Source organism: Mixophyes fleayi, chromosome 11 (assembly GCF_038048845.1).
Source record: "Mixophyes fleayi isolate aMixFle1 chromosome 11, aMixFle1.hap1, whole genome shotgun sequence".
NCBI classification, from domain to species: domain Eukaryota; kingdom Metazoa; phylum Chordata; class Amphibia; order Anura; family Limnodynastidae; genus Mixophyes; species Mixophyes fleayi.
In genome coordinates, this window is record NC_134412.1 from 15,394,552 (window position 1) to 15,417,467 (window position 22,916).

At 42.5% G+C, this 22,916-nt stretch overlaps 1 protein-coding gene across 1 annotated transcript in view; it reads right to left on the bottom strand.

Moving 5' to 3' along the window:
* CADM4 (cell adhesion molecule 4) overlaps window positions 1-22,916 on the bottom strand; it is a 235,357-nt gene that overhangs the window by 22,103 nt on the left and 190,338 nt on the right. Inside the window, exons 2-5 of the mRNA XM_075190796.1 lie at window positions 9,242-9,388; window positions 6,797-6,949; window positions 6,178-6,312; window positions 1,361-1,522 (exon numbers count right to left, since the gene is read on the bottom strand). Of these exons, the coding sequence (XP_075046897.1) occupies window positions 1,361-1,522; window positions 6,178-6,312; window positions 6,797-6,949; window positions 9,242-9,388 (597 nt within the window). The remainder of the gene's footprint in view (window positions 1-1,360; window positions 1,523-6,177; window positions 6,313-6,796; window positions 6,950-9,241; window positions 9,389-22,916) is intronic.

The window sequence follows — 22,916 nt, forward strand, 5'->3', positions numbered from 1 at the left end:
GGGTGTCTCTAAGGTACGTGTTTTTAGTGGTATCTCTTGCTCCAGCTACAGGTCTAGTCTAAGTACTGATTACTAGTGAGGACGCCTGTTTATGCATGCAATAATATGTATTTGCAATCGGGAGCCACTGTAAAAAGGTTTTTTTTATGTACAGTAGACATTTATAACATCCTAATAAATGTTTTTCACTCAAAATTTGTTTTTTGTTTTGTTTTTTTTTTTAAAAATGTTTTGCCAATTATGTCAAAATTGAATAGTTGTTTTTTTTCTGTTTCTTCGTTTGTGAGTTTATATTCCTCATATGCATTGGACGTATCCTATAGTATCTTGTTTGTTAGAGCAGAGCGCACCTAGACCTGTATTCATCAACGGACGTATGTTCTCACCCACTCCTTGTTGAATAAGTGTGTATACCGTTTCACCATTGCTTTTTTTAAAACAAAATGCACATAACGTTCGTTTTGCATGCCTTAATGAATCGGTCCCCGTGCTAAAACCAAGACCTTTCTGCGAAGTGGAAATAGCTGTGTGTCCTAAATCCACCATTTCCAATTAATTGTAAATAATGTCCATGAACTCTAATAGGACTTCTGTAGTTGCTAAATTATCACGGAAAATGTGGACTACTCTGTATTATACTCCAAGTTATAACGATGAAACAATCAAAGTTTCTCAGACGCTTGTTTTGTCCAGCAATGAAAGTCCCAGGCGCTATTTATCGTTTTTAGAACAAATAATGTCACACAACAATGTCCATTTAAGAGCTTAAGTGATCCGGAAGTTGCAGTAAGTCCATTAAACAATCATCAGTGTGGGACAATGCTGTCTACTGCACAGTTTAGCTAACATAAATGTGTAAATAACACACATTAAGGCACTTGCTAGTGTAATTAACAAACAATGATTCCTATGTGATGTCTGGAGGCTCAAAAAATGTCAATACCTGTTAAGGTCACGGAGACAGCAAGTAGGGGTCACTGGGAATTATGAAGGTTTATTTGGAGTTTAAGGGGGTCGGCAAAGGGATTGCTGAGGATTACTGGCAGTCAATGGGGGTCACGGGGATATAGTTTGAGCAAACAAGAAGTTGGAAGGGGTCAAAGTTATGGAGAATTAGCAGAAGGCAGATGTTATTGTGATTTAATTTGGGATAATGGGATATATTATCTGTCAACAGAAGTTCATGAGTGATTAAGATTTAGCGTGACTTACTAGGAGTGTATAGAGGTTATTGGAGGTTTGTTGAGATGATTATAAACTTGCCCATTTGGTGTTAAATGAGCATTTTAGGACACTAGAGCTGGTAGGCACAATATTGGTTACTCAGAATAATTAAATACTCAATATGTGCTTTACTTACACTGGACGTCCAACACGTATTGTGTCTGCTTCTTCTGTCCCTTTAGAGCGGCGTGAGAGGCCTCGCAAGTAACAATCTCCCCGTTGTCTTTCCTTTCAACCGGGAACTGGATGCTGTTGGTGATGCTGAAAGTCTTTATATTCTCCTGTTTGCTGGTGACTCCTATAAAACCAATGAATTTGAATCAGAATATTCCCGAAGGCAACTTGCAATTGGAGCGCAAATATCTGATGTTTTTTCTATTTTATTTTACCACATACATTTGTGGTAAAAAAAAATACTTATTGAGGTGCGTTGTGCCCAAGACATGAATCACCTATTACGCTCATCTGCTTAATTCGCTTATCTATATGTACAAAAATAAGATTTAGTGGTATCATTCATAACGAACCATATAAGGTAAAACATATATAAACAGGATGGGTGTATATTAGAGATGTTAGTTGTAATAAACTCATGTAGGTCAAATCTCAGTTTGTTCTTGGGTTAATTTAAGCTTCCCCCTCCCCCCAAAAAAAACAACAAATTTGCATCATACATAAACATGAGCATCCATTGGTCTCCACAGGAAGCAGCCATCTTGCTTGGCGAGATTAATGATTAACATTTGCGTCTCTACACACGGGTCTATTTTTTATTTATCTAGGAGCGGTGAGCACTCATATTTCTTTATTATTTATTTATATAAAATATATTTCCACATGGCGCTGTGTGAAAGTGGCTTTTCCAAGCTTTGATTTCAATCTTGTTTTTTGAGTGGTTTTAACTTATCACAGTTGTGATCCTCTTATGAACAACATAGGAGCAGAATTCAACATTGATTTTAAAACACTCTACAGCCCCTTACGACCGGTCTTACGCAAAAACACTAAGAAAAGAGACCGTACCAGGTTTCGCTTAGTTTTTTTGATACCAAGCGATAGATTATTGTTTTATACAAATAACTTAAAGCACACCACAGGCGAGGAAGCCATTTTGTAGGCCGAGCCAATGTTCCTAAGACTGCGGTCTAACAATTCACAGCAGTGATCTCACAAAGTCACACTGCCCCCCCCCCCTCTATTTTTATTGGCCTTAGCAGGGATGACTGCTTTGGGGGCGGGGCTAACGACACAAATTCTTTGAGCCCCGCCCCCACACACCCAACTGCCTCCCGGGACACAAGTTGCTAATGTTGGCAACTATGGGGTAGATTTACCAAACCATCTAAAAAGGAACAGTGGTGTTGCCCGTAGCAACCAATCAGATTCTAGCTAGCATTATAGAGAATGTAGTAGATAAAGCTAGAATCTGATTGGTTGCAATGTACAATACCTTCACTTTTCCTTTTTAAAAAGTTTGATACATTTACCTCTTTAATGGTGGGAGTTTGCGCTCAGAATGTGCGTCGCAGTGAATCACCAGGAGGATTAGAGCGCCAGAATCTCCCTGACCGCTCTGATCATTTCATGTGTCTGGCAGTCTTGTTATCTGTATATGTCACATCCATCTACTCTTTCATATCTCTCTTCCCTATCATAGCAGCACACATTCCCTATATATCTCCCTATTTGTAGCTGTTCTCTATACAACACTGCCATCTTCTTATCTGGAATCATTCTCTAGATTTCTGTCTGCATCTCCGCAGTTTCAATCACCCCGCAGCCACAATGAATCCTGGATACAATCCTTATCATAAGCCGGGCGCTTGTAGTTCTCTCTGCACAACTTCAACACACTCTTACAGCTCCCGGGGGGAGAAATCCCTGGTATAAGAACGACACAGCCATGCAATGTCCTTGGCTGAAACAGAAAATACTTCATCCTGATTGCAGTGTCCCCACAGGACCCTCGCGCTCAGTCTCAAGGGACGTCACGTGGAAACCAAAACACACACTACACACACACACACACACACGCAGCACTCATATGAGCAGCCTCGAGAGGCTTCACACACAAACCGAAATACATATTACCCCCACACAGCCATCACATGCCTATTATCAAGGGATATCACACACAAACCTAGACACTTTACACACTCGATCCTTGCGTGTCCTAGGATATAAGCTCTTACGAGCAGCGTCCTCTTCCCTCCTGTCTCTATACCTATTCTTCTTTTACAACTCCACTGTGCAAGCTATGTTTGGAGTAGGAATGTTCACTGACCCCCGTGTTTTGGTTCTGGATCTGTATTAACTTCGCGTTTTGGTTTTGGCAAAACCGCCCTCACGTGTTTTGGGTTTGGATCTGTATTTTGTTTTAAAAAAAAAAATGCTAAAAAATGCTAAACTCACATAATTTGGATCTTTTGTTCCTACATTATAATTAGCCTCAATAACATTAATTTCCAGTTATTTCCAGTCAATATTTGTGAAGTGACAAGAACACAGCTACCCCTCTTATTTCTGTATGAGTAATGGCACTGAGCAATGGCACTGGAGAGTGACAAAGAACACTGCTACCCCTGTTTCTGTGTGAGCAATGGCACGAAGCAATGTCACAGAGAATAGGAGTGACAAGAACACTGCTAACCCTCCTATTTCTGTATGAGCAATGGCACTGAGCAATGGCACTGGAGAATGGAGAGTGACAAGTACACTGCTAACCCTGTTTCTATGTGAGCAATGGCACTGAGCCATGTCACTGGAGAATGGAGAGTGACAAGAACACTGCTAACCCTGTTTCTATGTGAGCAATGGCACTGAGCCATGTCACTGGAGAATGGAGAGTGACAAGAACACTGCTACCCCTGTTTCTGTGTGAGCAATGGCACTAAACAATGTCACAGAGAATGGAGAGTGACAAGAACACTGCTAACCCTCCTATTTCTGTATGAGCAATGGCACTGAGCAATGACACTGGAGAGTGACAAAGAACACTGCTACCCCTGTTTCTGTGAGAGCAATGGCACTAAGCAATGGCAGTGGAGAGTGACAAAGAACACTGCTACCCCTGTTTCTGTGAGAGCAATGGCACTAAGCAATGTCACAGAGAATGGAGAGTGACAAGAACACTGCTACACCTGTTTCTATGTGAGCAATTGCACTGGAGACTGGAGAGTGACAAGAATACTGCTAAACCTGTTTCTGTGTGAGCAATGGCACTGAGCAATGTCACTGGAGAATGGAGAGTGACAAGTATACTGCTAACCCTGTTTCTATGTGAGCAATGGCACTGAGCAATGGCACTGGAGACTGGAGAGTGACAAGAACACTGATAGCCCTGTTTCTGTGTGAGCAATGGTACTAAGCAATGTCACTGGAACTGGAGAGTGACAAGAACACTGATAGCCCTGTTTCTGTGTGAGCAATGGCGCTGGATCTCCTGGGGAGAAAGGTACTTATGAAATACAAAAGCCGCGAGATCCGACAACGCAATAATGACATTTTGCCTCAATTCAGATCCGAGGAAGCTGGAAAGTATTGAGCCGGCTCGGCCGGGTATTCAGATTGGCAATGTGCTGGGGGGGAGGGGGGTGTTCAGTTTTCAGAAAACCAAGCCTGAGCATCTCTAGTTTGGAGCTATTGAAGTACTGATATTTTTGTTCACTGTTCTGTACTGTTTTACTGTCTGTTTTCTGTATGGCACTACAGAAACCTTCTTGCACCCTATGAATAAAGATTAATCATCTTTGCATGTGCAGTCCCATTTGATGTCATCCACGGATAGAATTACCCTCTACACATAGATGCACATGCACACACAACTCTCATGTACCCAGGCTCAAGGCATGTCATATTTTAACACACAAACCAAAATACATTCAACACACACAACACTCACATACCCAGTCTCAATAGATATCAGATGCGTGTCTCACAAAACACATACTCCACTTAACCTCAACTTTCATTCTTGGTTGCATATAAACACACAATTTTACACAAATTCTAATAAAACTCAAAATCGGAACGCAAATATACTGGAAACAAGGTGAGATGTTTAAGCAAAACTCTTGTCATCTATTTACTGTTCAAGAACAGAGCGGATTGCCCACACAGTAACGCTAAGCAAGAGAAATCACCTGCTACAAATAGATATCTACAAAATATATTTAAATTTTCTGCTGAGGAACAGCCGGAGCAGAGTCCCTAAATAATCATTTGAATTCTGCTCTTCAAAAATCAACCATGATGTTTTGGATAGTACAAGTTTATAGATTAATACATCCAATAGTATAAACCCCTTCGAGACTTCCCCACCCCTTAAACTATGGGGGGAATTTAATTGGACGCGTTACTGCCAAAAGTAATGTAGCCTGCGCACTATTACCAATATTACAGTAATAGTATGCATTATTACTGTTAATACGGCAATCTTTAACACTGTTTTTTGCTCGCAGCTCAGGGAGCCATGAGCAGAAATCAGGGTTAAAATTACCTTATTAACGGTAATATAATTTATGCCGCATTGAACGTGGCCGAATTGAATTCCCCCCCTATGAATGGCGTATTAACTACACAAAATTCATTGTACACAGATGAAATTACAAGTAAGTTATGCTTACTAAATGCCCAATTACCCACAACCTACTCTCATTGTACACATAAAGAACACATCAATAACAATGAGACTACACTGAAAGTGGAACTATTGACAAATATACAGTATACTATCAGTGACTTGACTGGGGTCAGCCTTGGTGTTTATGATAGCAGCCATGACTGTGCTGTGGATACTGACAGCAATGATGGAGCAGTTTTATGCTGTTGTTCCAAAGTCCTGACAATCTGTAGTGCCAGTTTTTCACAGAAATATGGCATAGTGTAACGAGAGAACGTCAGAAAAGCAAGGTTTGTGCTCCTCTAAATGATCAACATTAATGATGCGCTCACCTTTCAGCTCCTTGCGGTCTCGGTACCAGCGCAGTGTAGCTTCGGGTTTCGTTCGTGGAGCAGAGCAGATGAGCTCCACCTGGCCCCCCTCTACCGCCTGATCCCTCACTTCTACCACTGGATTTTCCGGGGGAACTGTGGGCAACAAAATACATCATACACGGTGCTAGGTGGATGAAAAATGGCGCTACGTTTATGGTTGTGTTATACAGTAATTGTGTTACGCACTTAATCACTGAAAACAAAACAGACTTATATTAGGACCAAATCTGGCATCTAAAATTGTTATGTGTAAGGAGCAGTCCCCTTGGTAGGAAGTGTCTTATTTATGATGTGCAGTGATGTTTTTTGAGTGAGTGCTTACTATCGGCATGTGCTGACTGGCGAGCAGTAGGTGCCAAGCGTCGTTTTTGGTGGCGATATTTAACAGTGCTATCCATATAATTACATAAAGAGGATTACAACATGTCTATGGTCCAAGTGCTGATGAAAAATTATGCCATGCAAGGTCTACACAAAATGTCAGATAAGTTGGGAACCACAAAACATAGGGTTTCCAGGGAGGCATCTGACCCATTGGCCACAAGTTGGGTACACACAGTACCATTAAGGCCCTTACCGAGCACAGTGAGTGTGGCGATCTGGTGATGTGTGTCTTCTGTATACAGCTGGCAGAAGTATCCACCTTCATCCTCCAACTTTGCATTGGATAAATGAATCTTGACCAGCTTCGGTGTGAACTCAACTAACTGGAACCTCTCATCCTTTAGAGCTGCAGAGAGATATCAAAAAATAAGTCAAGATTGATGGATGGACGGGTGGACAGACAGGGGGATGGAGAGGTGACTGGACAGGTGGATGGACAGGGAGAAAACAGTTGAATGGAGAGGTGGAAGGACAGTAGAATGGACAGGAAGATGAACAGATGGAAGAATAGATGGAAGAACAAGTGGATGGAAAGGAGGATGGATGAACAGGAGGAAGGACAGGTGGAAATACAGGTGGATGAACAGATGGATGAACAGGTGGATGAACAGGAGAATGAACAGATGGAAGGACAGGAGGATGGAAGGATGGATGGACAGGAGGATGGACATGGAGAAGACAGGAGGATGGACAAATGGAAAGACAGGTGGATGAACAGAAGGAAGAACAGGTGGATGGAAAGGAGGATGGAGAGGTGAATGGACAGGAGGATATATAGCTGGACGGACAGGAATAAGACAGTTGGATGGAGAGGTGGAAGGACAGGTGGAAGGACAGGAGGATGGACAGGTGGATGGACAGGTGGATGGACAGGTGGATGGACAGGTGGATGGACAGGTGGATGGACAGGTGGATGGACAGGTGGATGGACAGGTGGATGGACAGGTGGATGGACAGGTGGATGGACAGGTGGATGGACAGGTGGATGGACAGGTGGATGGACAGGTGGATGGACAGGTGGATGGACAGGTGGATGGACAGGTGGATGGACAGGAGGATGGACAGGAGGATGGACAGGAGGATGGACAGGTGGATGTAAGGATGGATGGACAAGAGGATGGAAGGATGGATGGACAAGAGGATGGAAGGATGGATGGACAAGAGGATGGAAGGATGGATGGGCAGGAGGATGAACAGATGAATGGATTGTACCTGTTTCCCCACACACAAAAGACAGCTACTGTGTCCATGTCTATTAATTCACTAAGAACTAGTGGCTTGATCATGAGACACTTATGGATTTCATTGTTGCAGACATATGTTGCTGCATTTATCTACAATGTAAATAATTACTGTAAAGTGCCTTCAACTTAGTATAGATTTGTAATCCACAACAGATGATAATACATGTATAAACTCATGTACATAATATCTGTATAAAGATTAAGAAATGATGTCATCAGTAATAATTGGGGAGTAGTGTTCTCTCTTCAGTCTTCAATAGGAAATGTTGTGAATTATATGTTCCCTTCCCCAACGTAAATTATTACACATATTAGAAGTCACCCCTGTATTATCAGGGGACCCCATGGTGACTTGTAGTAACTTACACAAGGTTGTACCTTATCTCATATATAGTGCACAATAGACATTGATATAAGCTCAGTGCTGAAATAACCCAACTAGGGCACGACCACCTCAACACTTGTAGCTAATAAGGATATTCTAAGTCACCCTGGAAGTCTTGTGATATTTCAATTTAATCTCAGTATCTGATCTTCTAAGAGGAAGTAGTAATAATCATCCAGCGTGAGTAAAACATTTCCCCAAAATCTTTAAAAGTGAGACCTTTTTGTTCCTCCTATTTTTTGTGTGCTGAAGTTACAGCTATTGAATTGAAACCGCAGATGTTTGGATAAAATTAGAAATTAGAAGTGGGATAGAATTAGCCTGAATCACACTAGGGAGGGGGTATCATTATGGCAAATTGTAACGTTTAGCCTCCCCCCAGTCTCCCGATGTACCGCTGTATACTCAGCTACACACATACACACACAGGGAACCTTTGATTACAGCCGGTGCTTCAGACGGGTCTCTGAATCATCCCCAAAAAATGAAATGTTACCCAATCATAAAAACCCTGCAGTGGGTGTATCAGCATTGTTTAATGCTACGTTTGGTCAACGTTAGGGAACCTGCAGCTCTCTAGCCGTTGGGGAACTACAAATGTCAGCATGCTTTGGTTAGCAGAGTCAGTGGTGTTCAGTTGTACAGTCCCTATCATAGATAATTAAGGGGTCTATTTATTTATATATGTAGATATTGGTGATTTTCTACCACCGCTTTTATAAAATCACTTATCACCATAATGTATAATTAAATATCATTTAATAATAAAAATCAAATAGTAAAAAAAAAAAAAATTAAAATATAAAAAAAAACAATATTGTCCATTGAAAAAATAATTTATTCTACATTTTTTAATTAATTTTCTTCCGATATCGCCAACATTGTTTGTTCTCTCTTATTTGCGGAGATACTTGCCCTATAATAAATATTCCCCTAAATCCAGGCCGCAACCATATAAACTTTAGCTCAGCCACAGCTGGTGACTGCCACATTTATAGGTCCTACTTACCACGTGTTCCGTTGAAGAAGAGGGTTTGGCGAGAAGGATTCTGGATCACCACGATTGAGCCATCGTACTGATGTAAGCGGCAGCTGATCTCCGCCATGCCACCTTCTACCACGGTTACGTTCTCAGCCTGCACTTCCTGAGAGAATGCTGCAATAGAAAAGAGACAGCAGGTGACCCGGTGGTAGAGTATCGGTGTAATCTCAGAGGTCATTAGAGGATTATGGGGTGTCAGGAGGGCTGTACAGCCCAAAAGGAAAATTCATAGCTAAACTACGACCAGATTAAATAAAATGATTGTGTTCAACTTGCACAGAGATTAGTAAAGTCTAATTTTTTTGATTTTTGATGACATTCTGCTGTTCCCCATGCTAATTATTCATCTTAGTTTACCAGCTCTCATCAAGTAGAACTCCCCCCGGTACCTCTCAAGGCAGTTAAGTAACGTTCTTCTGCTTCTACCATATTTTTTATAAAATAAAAACGGACGATATATAATTCATACTTGCTCCTTCACCCGGAATGTCGGGGAGAGTCCAGAATTGCCTCTCCCGGACTCCTGGGAGAGGCAGGCCTTACCCCGCCCCCTTCCCACTTACTAGTGAAGTGACCAGGATGTTGGGCCTTTGTAATATGATTAGTCGCAAATCGTGTCATTTTGGCCTCGCCCCCCATGGCCAAAAATAAAAAATGACAGTAACCTCCATAACTCATTTTGCAAGGAAAAGGGCAGGGGCACACTGAGCATTTTTAAGGGGGGGGTTTCCCCTCCACCGAAAAAAAAAAAAAAAAAAGCGGGCGAGCTGCCGCGCATGCGCCCGCGCAGCAGCTCATTTTAGGCAGCACTGTACTATACAGCAGCCGCGGCGCTGTCAAAGAAGCGTCCGCGGCGGTGCTGAGACCCAGAATCCCCCCCTGCGTGCGCAACTGACGGGTACAGACGCAATTATTGTTGCACGCATGGAAAATGCAGCTTGTATTTGCATGTAGCGCACAAAGAGTGGGCATCTTTGTTTTAACACTGAGATTTAGAGTTGAGCTAGCATACTCCCCCTCCCAACTCAAAATGTGCAGACAGATTTAAGGTTTGCCCGCCATGGATTGCACCTTCTAGCTGTATTTATTCTAAAACTCTAAATGAAGCCCAGGGGAGCAAGGCTTAGTAACAGACCAAAAAAAAAAAGGGCCTTGAAGTGAGACAAGCTACCAGGGGATGAAGAGAGATGCTGGGGGCTAAGAGTGTGACATACAGTGACTGTGGGAGAGATTGTCACAGGAGGTACGAGACTTCAAGGGATAAAGGACACAGCTCCCTATATAACCAAGCATCAATGCCAGGAGTTTCTTTGACATGTGTGTGGGCTTTCTGCAGGTTGTCAGACAGAATCAGCTTGTTAACCAAGGTCTTTACACTGACACATATCGTTAGCTAGTAGTTTTAGGATGAAGTTTTACCCGACCTTAAAAAAAAAAAGTAACATGTAGGCAGCTTTATACATTCTATTAAAAAGGTGAATGTCCTGGTATCATTACCCAGCGAACAGTGTCTGCTTTTGGGGGTTAATAATGCAGCATAAGATAGAAGCACAGCAACTGATCACCTTCCACATAATAATTAGACAGAATTAGAACCTCTCACACTACCCTCCTGACGCCCACAAAACATCTTAATCAGACAGCAGACAGGAATTTGTGCTGTCTGCAGACTAAAATACACACAATCAGGCTCATTTATAAAAGCTGCCTCTGAGAGGTGGTTTTTCAGGTGATAAAAAAAAATTGTCATTAATGGTCTCTCATTTCCAACAAATTTACAGTGTCGGGCTATACTTCATGCAGATGTCTCACCATTGTCTAAACAATGTTTAGGGAAAGGGGCATAGGAGGCGTGCGTCGTTCTTCTCTTGCTCTGTTGCGACGGTTTTCAGAAATGTCTCTTGTACTGTCTCTGTTTTGTTCTACTAGAAGAGTGGCTTCATGAGCTACTACGGTGTCAAAGCAAAACAAGTTGGATGTATGAATGTTGTTTGATGTTGAAATGCGTTGTGACGCCACCATTTTTCTGCATCGGTTTCCAAGGAACCTCACATCACAGCTCTAAGCCGAGAGAGGATCCCACTCTTTCCATTAGCAAATATTAATGAGGTTTCTTACTTATCTACCTTAAATCATGACATTGCCCCTGTATTATGCAGTAATCAAATCAGTGAAGAATGACTGCCCCTCAAAAGATCCAAGACCTGGAACTATGGCGGAGCTTATCAATTTTGTGCTCTAGAGCGCTAAAGGAGCTGGCCTATGGAAGCTGGAGTGGAAATGGAATCAGAATGGATTAGGGTTCGAGAACATATCAGAACATTTTCAAACCAATTCCATGGGCACTTTACTTCTGAACCAAGGTATCCAATCACATCTCATGCGCAGAACTCACATCTCTAAAACCCCCACCCCCTGCCACAACATGGCATTGTGAGGCTTAATAATGCTAACCACATCTCTGCCTGGGATTCGGGAGAGTGCCTGCCCTTCCAGGAGTCCGGGAGGGGTCCTTGAAATTCAGAGGTCTCCCAGACATTCCAAGAGAGTAGGCAAATTTGAGCCTGGAGCCAGTCTAAAGCTGGCAAACATGGCGCACTGCCAGCACTACTCCAAAGAACTGTACTTGAGCAGTAAACAGACTTAACAATTTGGAGATGATTCTCTTCACATGTTACAGCAGTAACACTTTTTCTATAAATAAACGCACATTGACACGGAAGTGTGTGCCAAGTACTGTTTCACACTAAGCTGCAACTGGTTGGAGGTCATGTAACACCTCGTTTACTTGTAGCCGGAGGCCAGTGGACTGCGGTGGCACAAGGTCATGTGATACCCAAGGCAAAGATGCTTAACTATTCTTTACGCCGTGAAAAAATATGATGTGAGTGCATGGTCACTGCATAGCAACGCTGCAGGACTTATATTTTATACTTCTGAATGTTTTGATGGACTTAAGTATTAATCTAACAAGCCATGGAAAAGCCAGGATTTCTCTTTGGTGATGCACAGCAAAACAATGATTGTTTTCATGTCTGACCTTGTGCACCCAATTTTGTTTGGGCTCAAGGCAGTTGCCTTTTGTCCCTACTTCTCGGCACAACCCTGCTGCTGGTCATCGTCATAGAAATAGAGATCACAGTGTTCGCATCTACGACAGGATCCACAGTTCTAAGGGGCTCCAGGTCTGAGGACCCACAAGCCAAGCAACAAATCCCCCTCCAAGATTATACACATTGATTATAAAACAAGATTATAAACTGTATTACACTTCTTACTTATAGCTCCCTCTGCACTCCTCCCTCCTCCGGCTGCAGGTGGAGCAGCACACAGGACGAGTGATAAATGAAAGTGAAACGCGTAGACACTATGGAGGAAGCTTTAAACGAAGGTAAGAAGGTGTCTGCCATCAAGGGATACCCTGGTGTAGGTGTTGCACTAGGACCCAGGGTCCCCTAGCCACACCAACACTGGCAGTCATGTGATTTCAAGACAAAGGATAACTAAGCACAAACATATACGGTATATGAAGGTAAATTACACTGCACAGTCTGTTTCCGACTTTCCACTGTACGTTTGTTGAAGAGTGGTAGTAAATATTAAAGCCACACCCTAAAGTGAGGGCAAAAGTCTCAAATATTAAAGCTCAGCATGTCATTCACAGTACTTTCTGTAGCATTGCTTCACTCAATGAAGCCAGTTTTTGCCTCAATGATATTACTGGTCTCTAGTGATTTAATAAGCCTAATTCTTATAAATTGTTTCGGCTAACAGAATGATTACCCCACAGTGTACAGTTGCACTTTCAGAACACCACATATATCACAATAACTTGACACAGATCCTTCGGCACTCAAAATTCTGAGCTGAGGAATTCTATTGTTGCCACAAATATGGGTGCTACAACTCATGTGGTCTACGGTGGCCTACTAAGGGTTTTCTGTGGCCTTAAGCTTCCATGAGAACCTATATAGACCATCATCTCACCATATGGGTACAGGGATTGATAATAAACATATACGTATAAAATATATAAAAACTCAGGATAGAAAGAGACTTTTTACAACACTTCTCTCCATAGACGAACATGCGATCGTAAATCTACCCAGCACACAAGCAGAGGGGTATCTACAAAGCTCTTCTGTAAATTAATGAACAGCAGAAGGTACTGTTCAGTGTCTTCTTCTGATTAAATGAATTATTAATGAAATAATGCCTATGCAAAAGACGCACACTCATGAACGTCTTTGATATCACAGCATAGGGCTACTGCAAGGCATACATGATCCGTTTTTAACCACAAAAAGCACTAATTAACATTTATATTTCAATAAATCCTCTTTAGGCAGGGTCAACAATACACATAATTTGTTGTACATTGCCTCCAGCCTACATAACCGTGTTTGACAGACTCATTTGCCCGGCAGAGAAGCCAACGGATGGAGGTTTTAGTCAACCTTTGTGCAACATATGTGCAAACCCTGAGGGGAATCTCTTGCTTTGTGGATAATTCCCTCAGGACCTGAACTACTAAGCTATCCCAGTGTTTCATGTTAACACCGCAGTAACTGTACATTTCCTTCTTCTGAAGGATTACCATATAGCTTCTGCCTTCTCTTATTCAATGCCCCATATCGTTTTACGATCGACTTCCTCTGATTCTCTCTCCGACAATGTACAGGAATCACCATAATACTGTCGTATGGATTTCACAGTACGATATTCTATACATCCCCAGCTCATTCAGCAAATCTTAGATCCTATATCATTTGTTATTTATTATATATACTCAGTATACGTGCTAAGCCTAACTGTATTACTGTATCCATTATTATTGTTCATTTATATAGAACTAATCATATTACGCTGCTCTGAACAGATAATATGTACTCATTCATGTCAGTCTCTGCCCCATTGGAGATTACAGTCTAAATTCCTTAACACACATGCGCACTCAGAAACCAATTAATCTCCTAGTATGGCGTGTGGGAGGAAACCGGAGCACCCGCAGGAAACCCACCCAAACACGGGGAGAACATACAAACTCTACACAGAGAGGGACAATGATGCGATCAAACCCATGGCGCCAGAGCTGCGAGGTAGCAATGCTGACCACCGTGTAACCATGCTGCAGAATCTTTCACCCCAACTTTAACCTACCGGTACTATTTGTGGTGTTGTGCTACTGTCCCTTAATTTGACCCTATTATCTATACTTCTTTTCTGGGCATTATAAGCTAACTTTTATTAAAAGACAAACTCATGTTCAGCAAAATAGTCATCACGGAAGTTTTACGGCACCTAGGTCCGCCTAAACTGCACCGCGCACGAACCGCGTAGATGAACCCACTCAACAGAAAAGTGTACTCAGCAATTCTATTGAAATATGAGGTTAGTTGTCTTGTGGAATTAGTTCATTGAATTGAAGAGAAACAATTAGCAAAACAATGACGTTGAGCTTCAGACTGACCTGACTGCTCAGATGATTTACAGCATTAAAAGTTAAAGCAGAGACTCTACAATAGAAAATGATAATTAAGCAATGTTAAGAAATTTTGCATGCAAGACAAATATAACAAATACGGAACTTGGATGTCTTGGCACAATTCGGAATGCGTTCTACACTTCTTTATGAAAATCTAGGTCAAATCATGCTCGTTCATGGCAGCATTAACCGTATTAATTTCTGTGCCAGTGAGACGAAGTTTAAATTGCTAATGATATGTAAATATAGTGTCACATGAGCAGAGCCTTCTTAAGAAAATAGCCGAGATGACCAACAGGACAAGGAGGGCAACCTTAGAAAATATAGTAATGGAACCTGGATAGCAGAGGACCTAAAGTCAATCCCAGCATTCTGGTGTTTTAGGAAGACAACTGTCTCCTTTATTCTAAACTAGACCTGCTACCAACACACAGTGGAAGCAGCCATTTGTTGGCAGAACTAGTAGGCAGCCTATTCATTTGCCAGTAAACCAGTGACATCAGTAAGGCACCCTCCAACTAATATTTATGAGCTCTGACCAATATTCATGAGCCCTGACTAATATTCATGAGCCCGACTAATATTCATGAGCTCTGACTAATATTCATGAGCTCTGACTAATATTCATGAGGTTCTGGCTTCTAGTGTATTGATAGGTCGTATTCTCCTATATCTTTTGTTCAGACCATAAAACGACTGCCTCCATCGTGTCTTACCCGCGGCTAAATCTCCGTTAGCAGCAGAAGCCAGGAAATTGCCGGTGCAGCATCCACTAATGACATTTAATGGATGTCTAGGTCTATATTTGCAGCAATGTTCACTTGTGACTGCCACTGAGATAACCAACAGTGTGACATTACTCTTGACACGGGGAAACTTATGTCTTACGTATTGTTTATCTGCTGCCCCTCCTCTACCTATATTTTTACCCATTCATTCTTACTTTCTCTTTTCTGTTATGCTTTCGGTACATTTTGCCCTCGCTGCCTGTACTGGCTTCTCTCTCTCGCCTTCCACTCCTCTCTCTGCAGATTTGTTTAATTCTCTTTATTCCCCACACTGCCACCCGCTATATTGGCATTAATAAGCAGACTTTGGTGATCTCAGGGTTCTGTGTTCCGACATAATCTGATGACAGTACGTACCAGCTGCTAAGTGCTTGCTGCATGTGGCTGGGTGGAAACGAAGGTTCTGTAGGAGTTTAAATATCACCAAGCAATTGCTCATTTTTTTAACGAACGGAAACTGAACCTACTGCTCCGATGTAACCTCTTCCTGGAATGCCAAATGTCCCATAAAATCTGTCTATACAACTGACCCTTATTATCTAGCCTGACTAACAGCTGCCAATGCCATAAAACCAACGCCAAACAGCTCCTTCTGAAAACTGCACACAAATAACCAGTGTGGATAAAAATACCTCATTAATAACTTTGACCCAAAGTGCCAACCTCCCTCTATGACTTCTCCCTACGACTACCCCATACAATATTTACAAACATCTCTGCCATACAATGTATCCCAAGTATCCCATATAAACACCACTGCAGGATTTCCAAGAGTGAATTATTATTAGGGTTTTTGTTATACAGTCACATGACATTCTTCTGCATCAAGCTGCCATAGAATAGCCTACAAGCCACAGGGTACAGTGAATAGGTAAGAGAAGAATGACAGGGCTCTACACTGCCACATAGTGGCCGCAAGTAATACTGCAGTGTGTTTCTTTTTTTCTATTAAAACTATAGGCAGTCAAGCTACCTGTATTGTACATGTGAGCAAGCCTATGACCTGCCCGTGCAATCTCTCTATACAAACTGTCATAAGTACCTTTCCGTTAAATTTTATTTATAATAAGTCCCCTTTCTCTGGCTTTATATATAACGTCCCATAGGACTTGTTCATTATATTCTGTTCTATAACTGCACTGTTCATTATTCACCTACAGCTATCTCATATAATTGTTTCTTTCAACTGCCAATTAAAGCCTATAAGAATTGTTCCTCTGATTATCACCCTACAATTACAACACAGAACGTTACATCAAACTGCTGCAAATAGTCTGATTCCATATAATTCATTCCAATCCATTGTTTCGGTTCCCTGGTAGAGAAAAAGGATGATGTCATATCAGTACACTCTGTACATCCTGTGATTAAACCTCTGCTGTTCTTGGATGAAGCACCGAGTTGTCCAATTGCCCTCCTAGTATTTTACGCTGATAGACATCTATCATCCATCGCACCAAAGGCTTCCGGTTCTCAGTGCTGTAGTACGCATAAGGTTAACTAATGCTACAGGCTCCCTGCTCCCCCCCTCCCCCGACAAGAGAACAGGCTGACCCCAGACTATACATATCTTGTACTGAACTGCAAATAAGACAATTATACCCCAGTGTTAGAGCCGAGTTTGGGGAGTTCTGTACACCGGGCGGATAACACTCTCTCATCACAATTCTAGACAACTGCTGAGTGTTTAAGGGGTTTGTTGTGAAAAGCTCACACTGGAGCAGAGGATTTGCTGGTTACACTGAATCCATTAGATGCTGAGAACCAGATTAGATTAGAATGTCCTAAGCCTGGCAACAATTTCCGGCCCTTCAATTATAAAGCAGGACTACCTGACCTTGTCTCACTGCTAGGGCTTCCGTCTTACCTCATGTTTAACTATGTACTGTCTAGAGTATAGAGCTACATAGGCAAGACCAACAAATAACAACATAAATAGCACACAGAAGCCTTAAGGCAATGATCATAAGCGCCTCCACCATCTTAATTTGGGTTCAATTGTTGCTCCTCAGCAATTTGTGCTTATTTGCTCTCTAAGTGGTTTTTATCCAGAGACGGAGCATTTAGCATTGATGCAGTTCTACGACTCCCTGGAATAATCTCAGGCCGAAAATGTTTCAGTCATCAAATTGCCAAGAGCCATGATGACAGGGAACAGACCTGATGTCATAATTGCTGAGCGAATCATATGTATCGATAAGATACAGTTCTTCGGCAAAAGCACAAAGCACCAGGGCCACAATGTGGAACCAGGGCCCGATCGCATGTGGGTCTGTTGGGCGGCCAGGAGATGCTCATCTGGTGGATTTCAAGTGGACCAATTTGTGGTCAGCATGAGAATAGGGAAAAATATCAGGAAAAACCAAAGCAGATGGTGGGAGTTATCCTCAGCCAAAGAACCACAAAGCTAAGTCAGGTTTCAGGAACTCGCGGCTTAGTTGCTTGGACTGTATACGAATCTGCTACGTGGTTCTTAAATTACCCTGACAGGCTCTTTGTACCCATAAGGCCAAGTGCTTCACCTTGGATAGGCAATATTGTCTCCTCTACTAATATGCCACCTAAAGCAAGATCTTCATGATGCTCCATAAGAGTCATTGCCAGTCTAACAACGAGCCCGGTAGAGTTTCACCTCCAGGCATCGTTCACAAAATAGGCCCACTTCACTTAAAATAACAACAACATTGTTTTGTAGAGCTTTGACACAAAAGACGATCAGCCAAGAGGAGATGTATGCTCCTACAGACCACCAAATTAACATTATATTCAGATAAATTATTGTATTCTTTATTATAGGAGGATTTCTTTTTTATTTCTTAATTCTCAGTCCCTGTTCCGAGTCCCACTGTACACAGAGCGAGTATCGGAATAGGAGATTGCCGCATGTGCCAACTTCCAGCAGGGTGGCGCTGAAGATTCCAGCACCCCCCCTGGGTACTGCCCCCTCGTGAACTGATAGGCTGCTTTGTCATGACTACTGTGGCTGCCTCTGTGGTATAGATGGCAAGGGCACTGTAAAATCCCAACCGAACTGAATATTAAAATCACAGAGACAGTGATTTGGTCACTAATGCTAATATCAACTGACAAAATGGGCACTTTTTCAGTAGGCAGACCCCCGGCTCCATCTCACACATTGTTCCCAATATGCTGGGCTATAAAGAAAGGATAGTGTCAAGCACTGCAGTTCTATTCTTCTAAGAAAATCTATCGCGCTGGGTTGCACTGAACAGCACATTTAATTGATGCCGTGCAAAACTGTCTTTGTATTAGATCAAGCTCCTAACTCTTTCATCTTCGGATCTCTCAGTTCAGAAGCAACATCTCACATCTGCTGGAAGCAAACGTCAATCTTCACTATTCGATGTGGAAATCGTTACACCGCATTATTCTCAGTTGCATAGATGGATAACTGTGCAAGTCCCAAGGTCAAAAATGACATTTGCCAGAGAGATTAGGGCACATGTACATTTCTCTTCAAGCTGCCAGGGATAATATACATGTATGGACAAGTTCTCATAGAGCGGCAGAGAGATGTGAGGACTGGCCAGGATCAGACAAAGATAGGGACAACAAGTTGAAGTTTAACGCTTCACCTGTAACGCGGTTCCTGCACCTTTAAGCTGCTGCAGATGCTTGTGGGGCGATAGTGTGGCACTGACCTTTTGGGAGGCGGGTGACATTCCAGATGGAGATGACAGCAAACGGCACTGGGGAGTGGGTAGAGGAGGGGGCAGAGTGGTGACCTGCTCTGCAATGGAGGGAGTGAGGAATTGACAGGCGAGGGGCACAGAGCTGCCACTTAAAAAGGTCAGTGAAAAATGTCATAAGATTTATCACTACTCTGCAGGCTTGGAGAAATGGAGAGATGGGGGGGGGGGGGGGAGCTGAAACTGAGATGGAGCGAGAGGAGGAAGAAGAAGTAGATAAACACGTTCAGCACCAATATGTGGACAGCTCCTTTCACAATCTACCTTGCATGGTGGAATGGAGGAAGATGTAAAAAGATCAGTAATAAAACAAGGACTGTTAGATAATAAAGGACAGCTCAGGGAAGCCACACTGAGATGCACGCAGCACGTATACAGAGCTGTAATAACTGACTAGGTGAGAAGAAAATGAGATTGCTTCATTTATTGGACCCAACCGGCAATGCCTTATTCATGTCACTTACACACAAGCTGCTGATACTGCAGGATGTGGTATAAGAGGCCTCCGGACATATGGAGCACGCAGAAGAGAAGCTAAATTGTGTACTCAACGACGCCAACGGTGAGCTCACCGAACTACAGAAGTCGCTGCAAAATACACATAACACAAAACGTGGATACGATGACAGACGCCAGGTACCATTTATAGGCGGCTCATAATACGGTTAAAAGGCAGCAGTCAACTATCTCTATGATGCATGAAGATATATGCCCATACAGACTATGGTATGGAAACATAAACATAAGTAGAAAAACAGGCACACACACCAAAATAATAAAGACAAGAAAAAAACACACATAACAGAGCCGTGTACACAAACAAACAAAGACATTTACGCAGGAGAAATACGCAGGACGTGCTCCGCCGGGACTCTGAACACCTGGCCTCCGTCCAAACACGTTCCAGAAATAAGGAAATCAGCCCAAATCTGACTGAAGTGAGGAGTGATTGTAACTTTACCCACAGTAAATTACATGCCAGAGAGCACTCAGCATGGCAAGAGCAGCTGGCAAGATAGAGACTGAGGGAGGGGGGAGGTGCGGCAATCGGAAAACAGAGAGAGAGAGAGAGAGAGAGAGTGAAAGCAAAGAGAGAAAAAGCGAATGACAGACAGAGATCTAGAGTGAAATGAGAGTGAGTGAGAAAGATGAGAGAAGGATAGAGAGAGAGAGGGGGGAGAAGAGAGTTAGAGAGCTGTTTTTTTTATTATTTAAAGCCTGAAAAGCAGTGCTCTCGTGTCCAAGTGTCTGAAAAAATAAGTGAAAACTTAAAAAACGTGCACAAGGGTGAGGTACATGGCCCTCCTTGATAAAGGAAAGGCCCTAGTCCTCGACACCCGGATCCAAAAGGACCCTTAGGGGGCTAGGGTCCCTTTAGCCCCTGGGATCCGCCAAAGCTTCACCCAGGGCTCGGCAACTCGTCCAACCCCCGGAAGGGAGGACCCACAATGGTTTTCAGGGGGGCCAGAACCTCAGGGCTGCACAGCCCCCTTAGATCTTCGGCAGGAAAGCCCAAAAGGGCCTACCCGCGCCCCTAAAATCCTTGAAAAGAAAAAGAAAACATAAAAATAAGTGAAGTGACAAACAGTGAGAAAATAAATAGTGCCGTGCAAAACGGCTCCGGCCTTTCGACCGGGGCCGTTAGAGAGATAGAGAGCAGATTACGGGGTGAGACATGGACAATGGAAGTTACGCAGAAGAACAACATTCTCTCTAGGCCTAAGGAGAGTGTTATAACTGTGCGCTTATCTTTAGATATACACATTCAGCACCAGCATATGGGACAGCTCCTTTCACAATGTACCCTGTACTAGAAGAGGCTTGGGACACCTTTGCCTCCAGAGTGGTTGCGGAAATCCAAGTACCAGCATGTAGAGGCTGGCAGAGGATGCTGGTACTTGTAGTTATACAACACAGCTAGAGATTACCCTGTGCCACAAGTGCAGACAGATTAGAGTATCCAATACTTTGTAAAGGAGGGTGAGTTCTAGGGGAACCAATGACTGAAGAATACTGTCCTCATTAGGCTGTATCTTGTAAACCGCTCTGATATTCTGGGAGGGTTTGGGAAATAAACACCCCATGAGCTCAGGCAGAAGCTGTAATGTTAGGAACAGATCCTTCTTGATCGTCTTTAAAACATCTCAGGTTCTAACAAGATAGGGAAACAATATAATCATTAACATGTATCAGGACTGCAATATGTTCTTTCAGAGAGGCCGTAGTTAGAATATACCCTGTACATATTTAACTCAATCATCCTGACATTGCCCTGACCTATCGACACACACACACAAACTCATCCCACCAAACAACTCCTGTATAATGGCTGTTAGATAAGGTAGTAATGTAGTGTGTGATATTTCTCTATAGGTCTATGGGCGCGCGCCTTTAATACCTACAAAAGATGTCCAACGCTGTAGATCATTATATCACCTGTAATGAAGTTACGATGATTCTCCCCGATGCTTTGTGACAACTTCTATAACTTTTCCTAGCGCTCCATATAACTGTTCATTACATGTTACTAACGTCGCAAATAATTGCTTCCTATATTTCCTTCAGCACAAGTAAATCTCCACTGACTCCACAGCAGCACGCTCTATTAATACAGAACAGACTCCATCTCCCAGTCACTGCAATGTGACTCCATAGAGCCTTTTTGCTGTTACAATACTGACTTTATAGAACCTCTGTTGCTAATACAATTCACTTCTAGAATACACACAAAGACATATCTATCTATCTATCTCATATCTATCATCATCCTCATTATCAGCTATTTATATAGCGCCACTAATTCCGCAACGCTGTACAGAGATCTCACTCACATCTGTCCCTGCCCCATTGGAGCTTACAGTCTAAATTCCCTAATATACAGAGAGAGAGGGAGAGAGACTAGGGTCAATTTGATAGCAGCCAATTAACCCACTAGTATGTATTTGAAGTGTGGGTGGAAACCGGAGCACCCGGAGGAAACCCACACAAACACGGGGAGAACACACAAACTCCACGCAAGTAAGGCCATGGTCGGGAATCAAACTCATGATCCCCTTCGCTGTGAGGCAGAAGTGCTAACCACTAAGCCACTGTGCTGCCCACGTCTCACATCTATCTATCTCATATCTATCTATAAATCTATCTATATAAACTCAGGAAAAGGAGAGCACACAATAGTGTAGTATTTCTAGGTACCAACCAAATGACTATTTAAAAACTGCCTACATTAATTAAGATGAAATATGAAATAGTCTTATCTTATATAAATCCTGGACCGCCTTTCCATACAGATCTCACATTTGATGATATCGATATACTCACCAAGGAACCTGTTTGTGAGTCACCAACAAAAAATATAAAGGGAAAAGAAACAGGAATGGCCCCGATAGGCCCCTATGTGTAAAAAGTGTCTTTTAATTAACAAATGCTAAAAACATGATTGAACATCAAAAACAAATTTTGAGCGCTTATCTGTAACGCAGAAGATCATGACCTCCGCCATCTGCCAGATCTAGAAATCAACGTCCAGGTGGGGTCCACACTACAGCTTCAAAGGTTAGATCAAACTGAAACAATGTGGGGGAGGTCACCCAACGCGTTTCGTCTCATGACTTCTTCGCTGTATAGCGTAGTATGTCAGTATACCTTTAGGATAATTC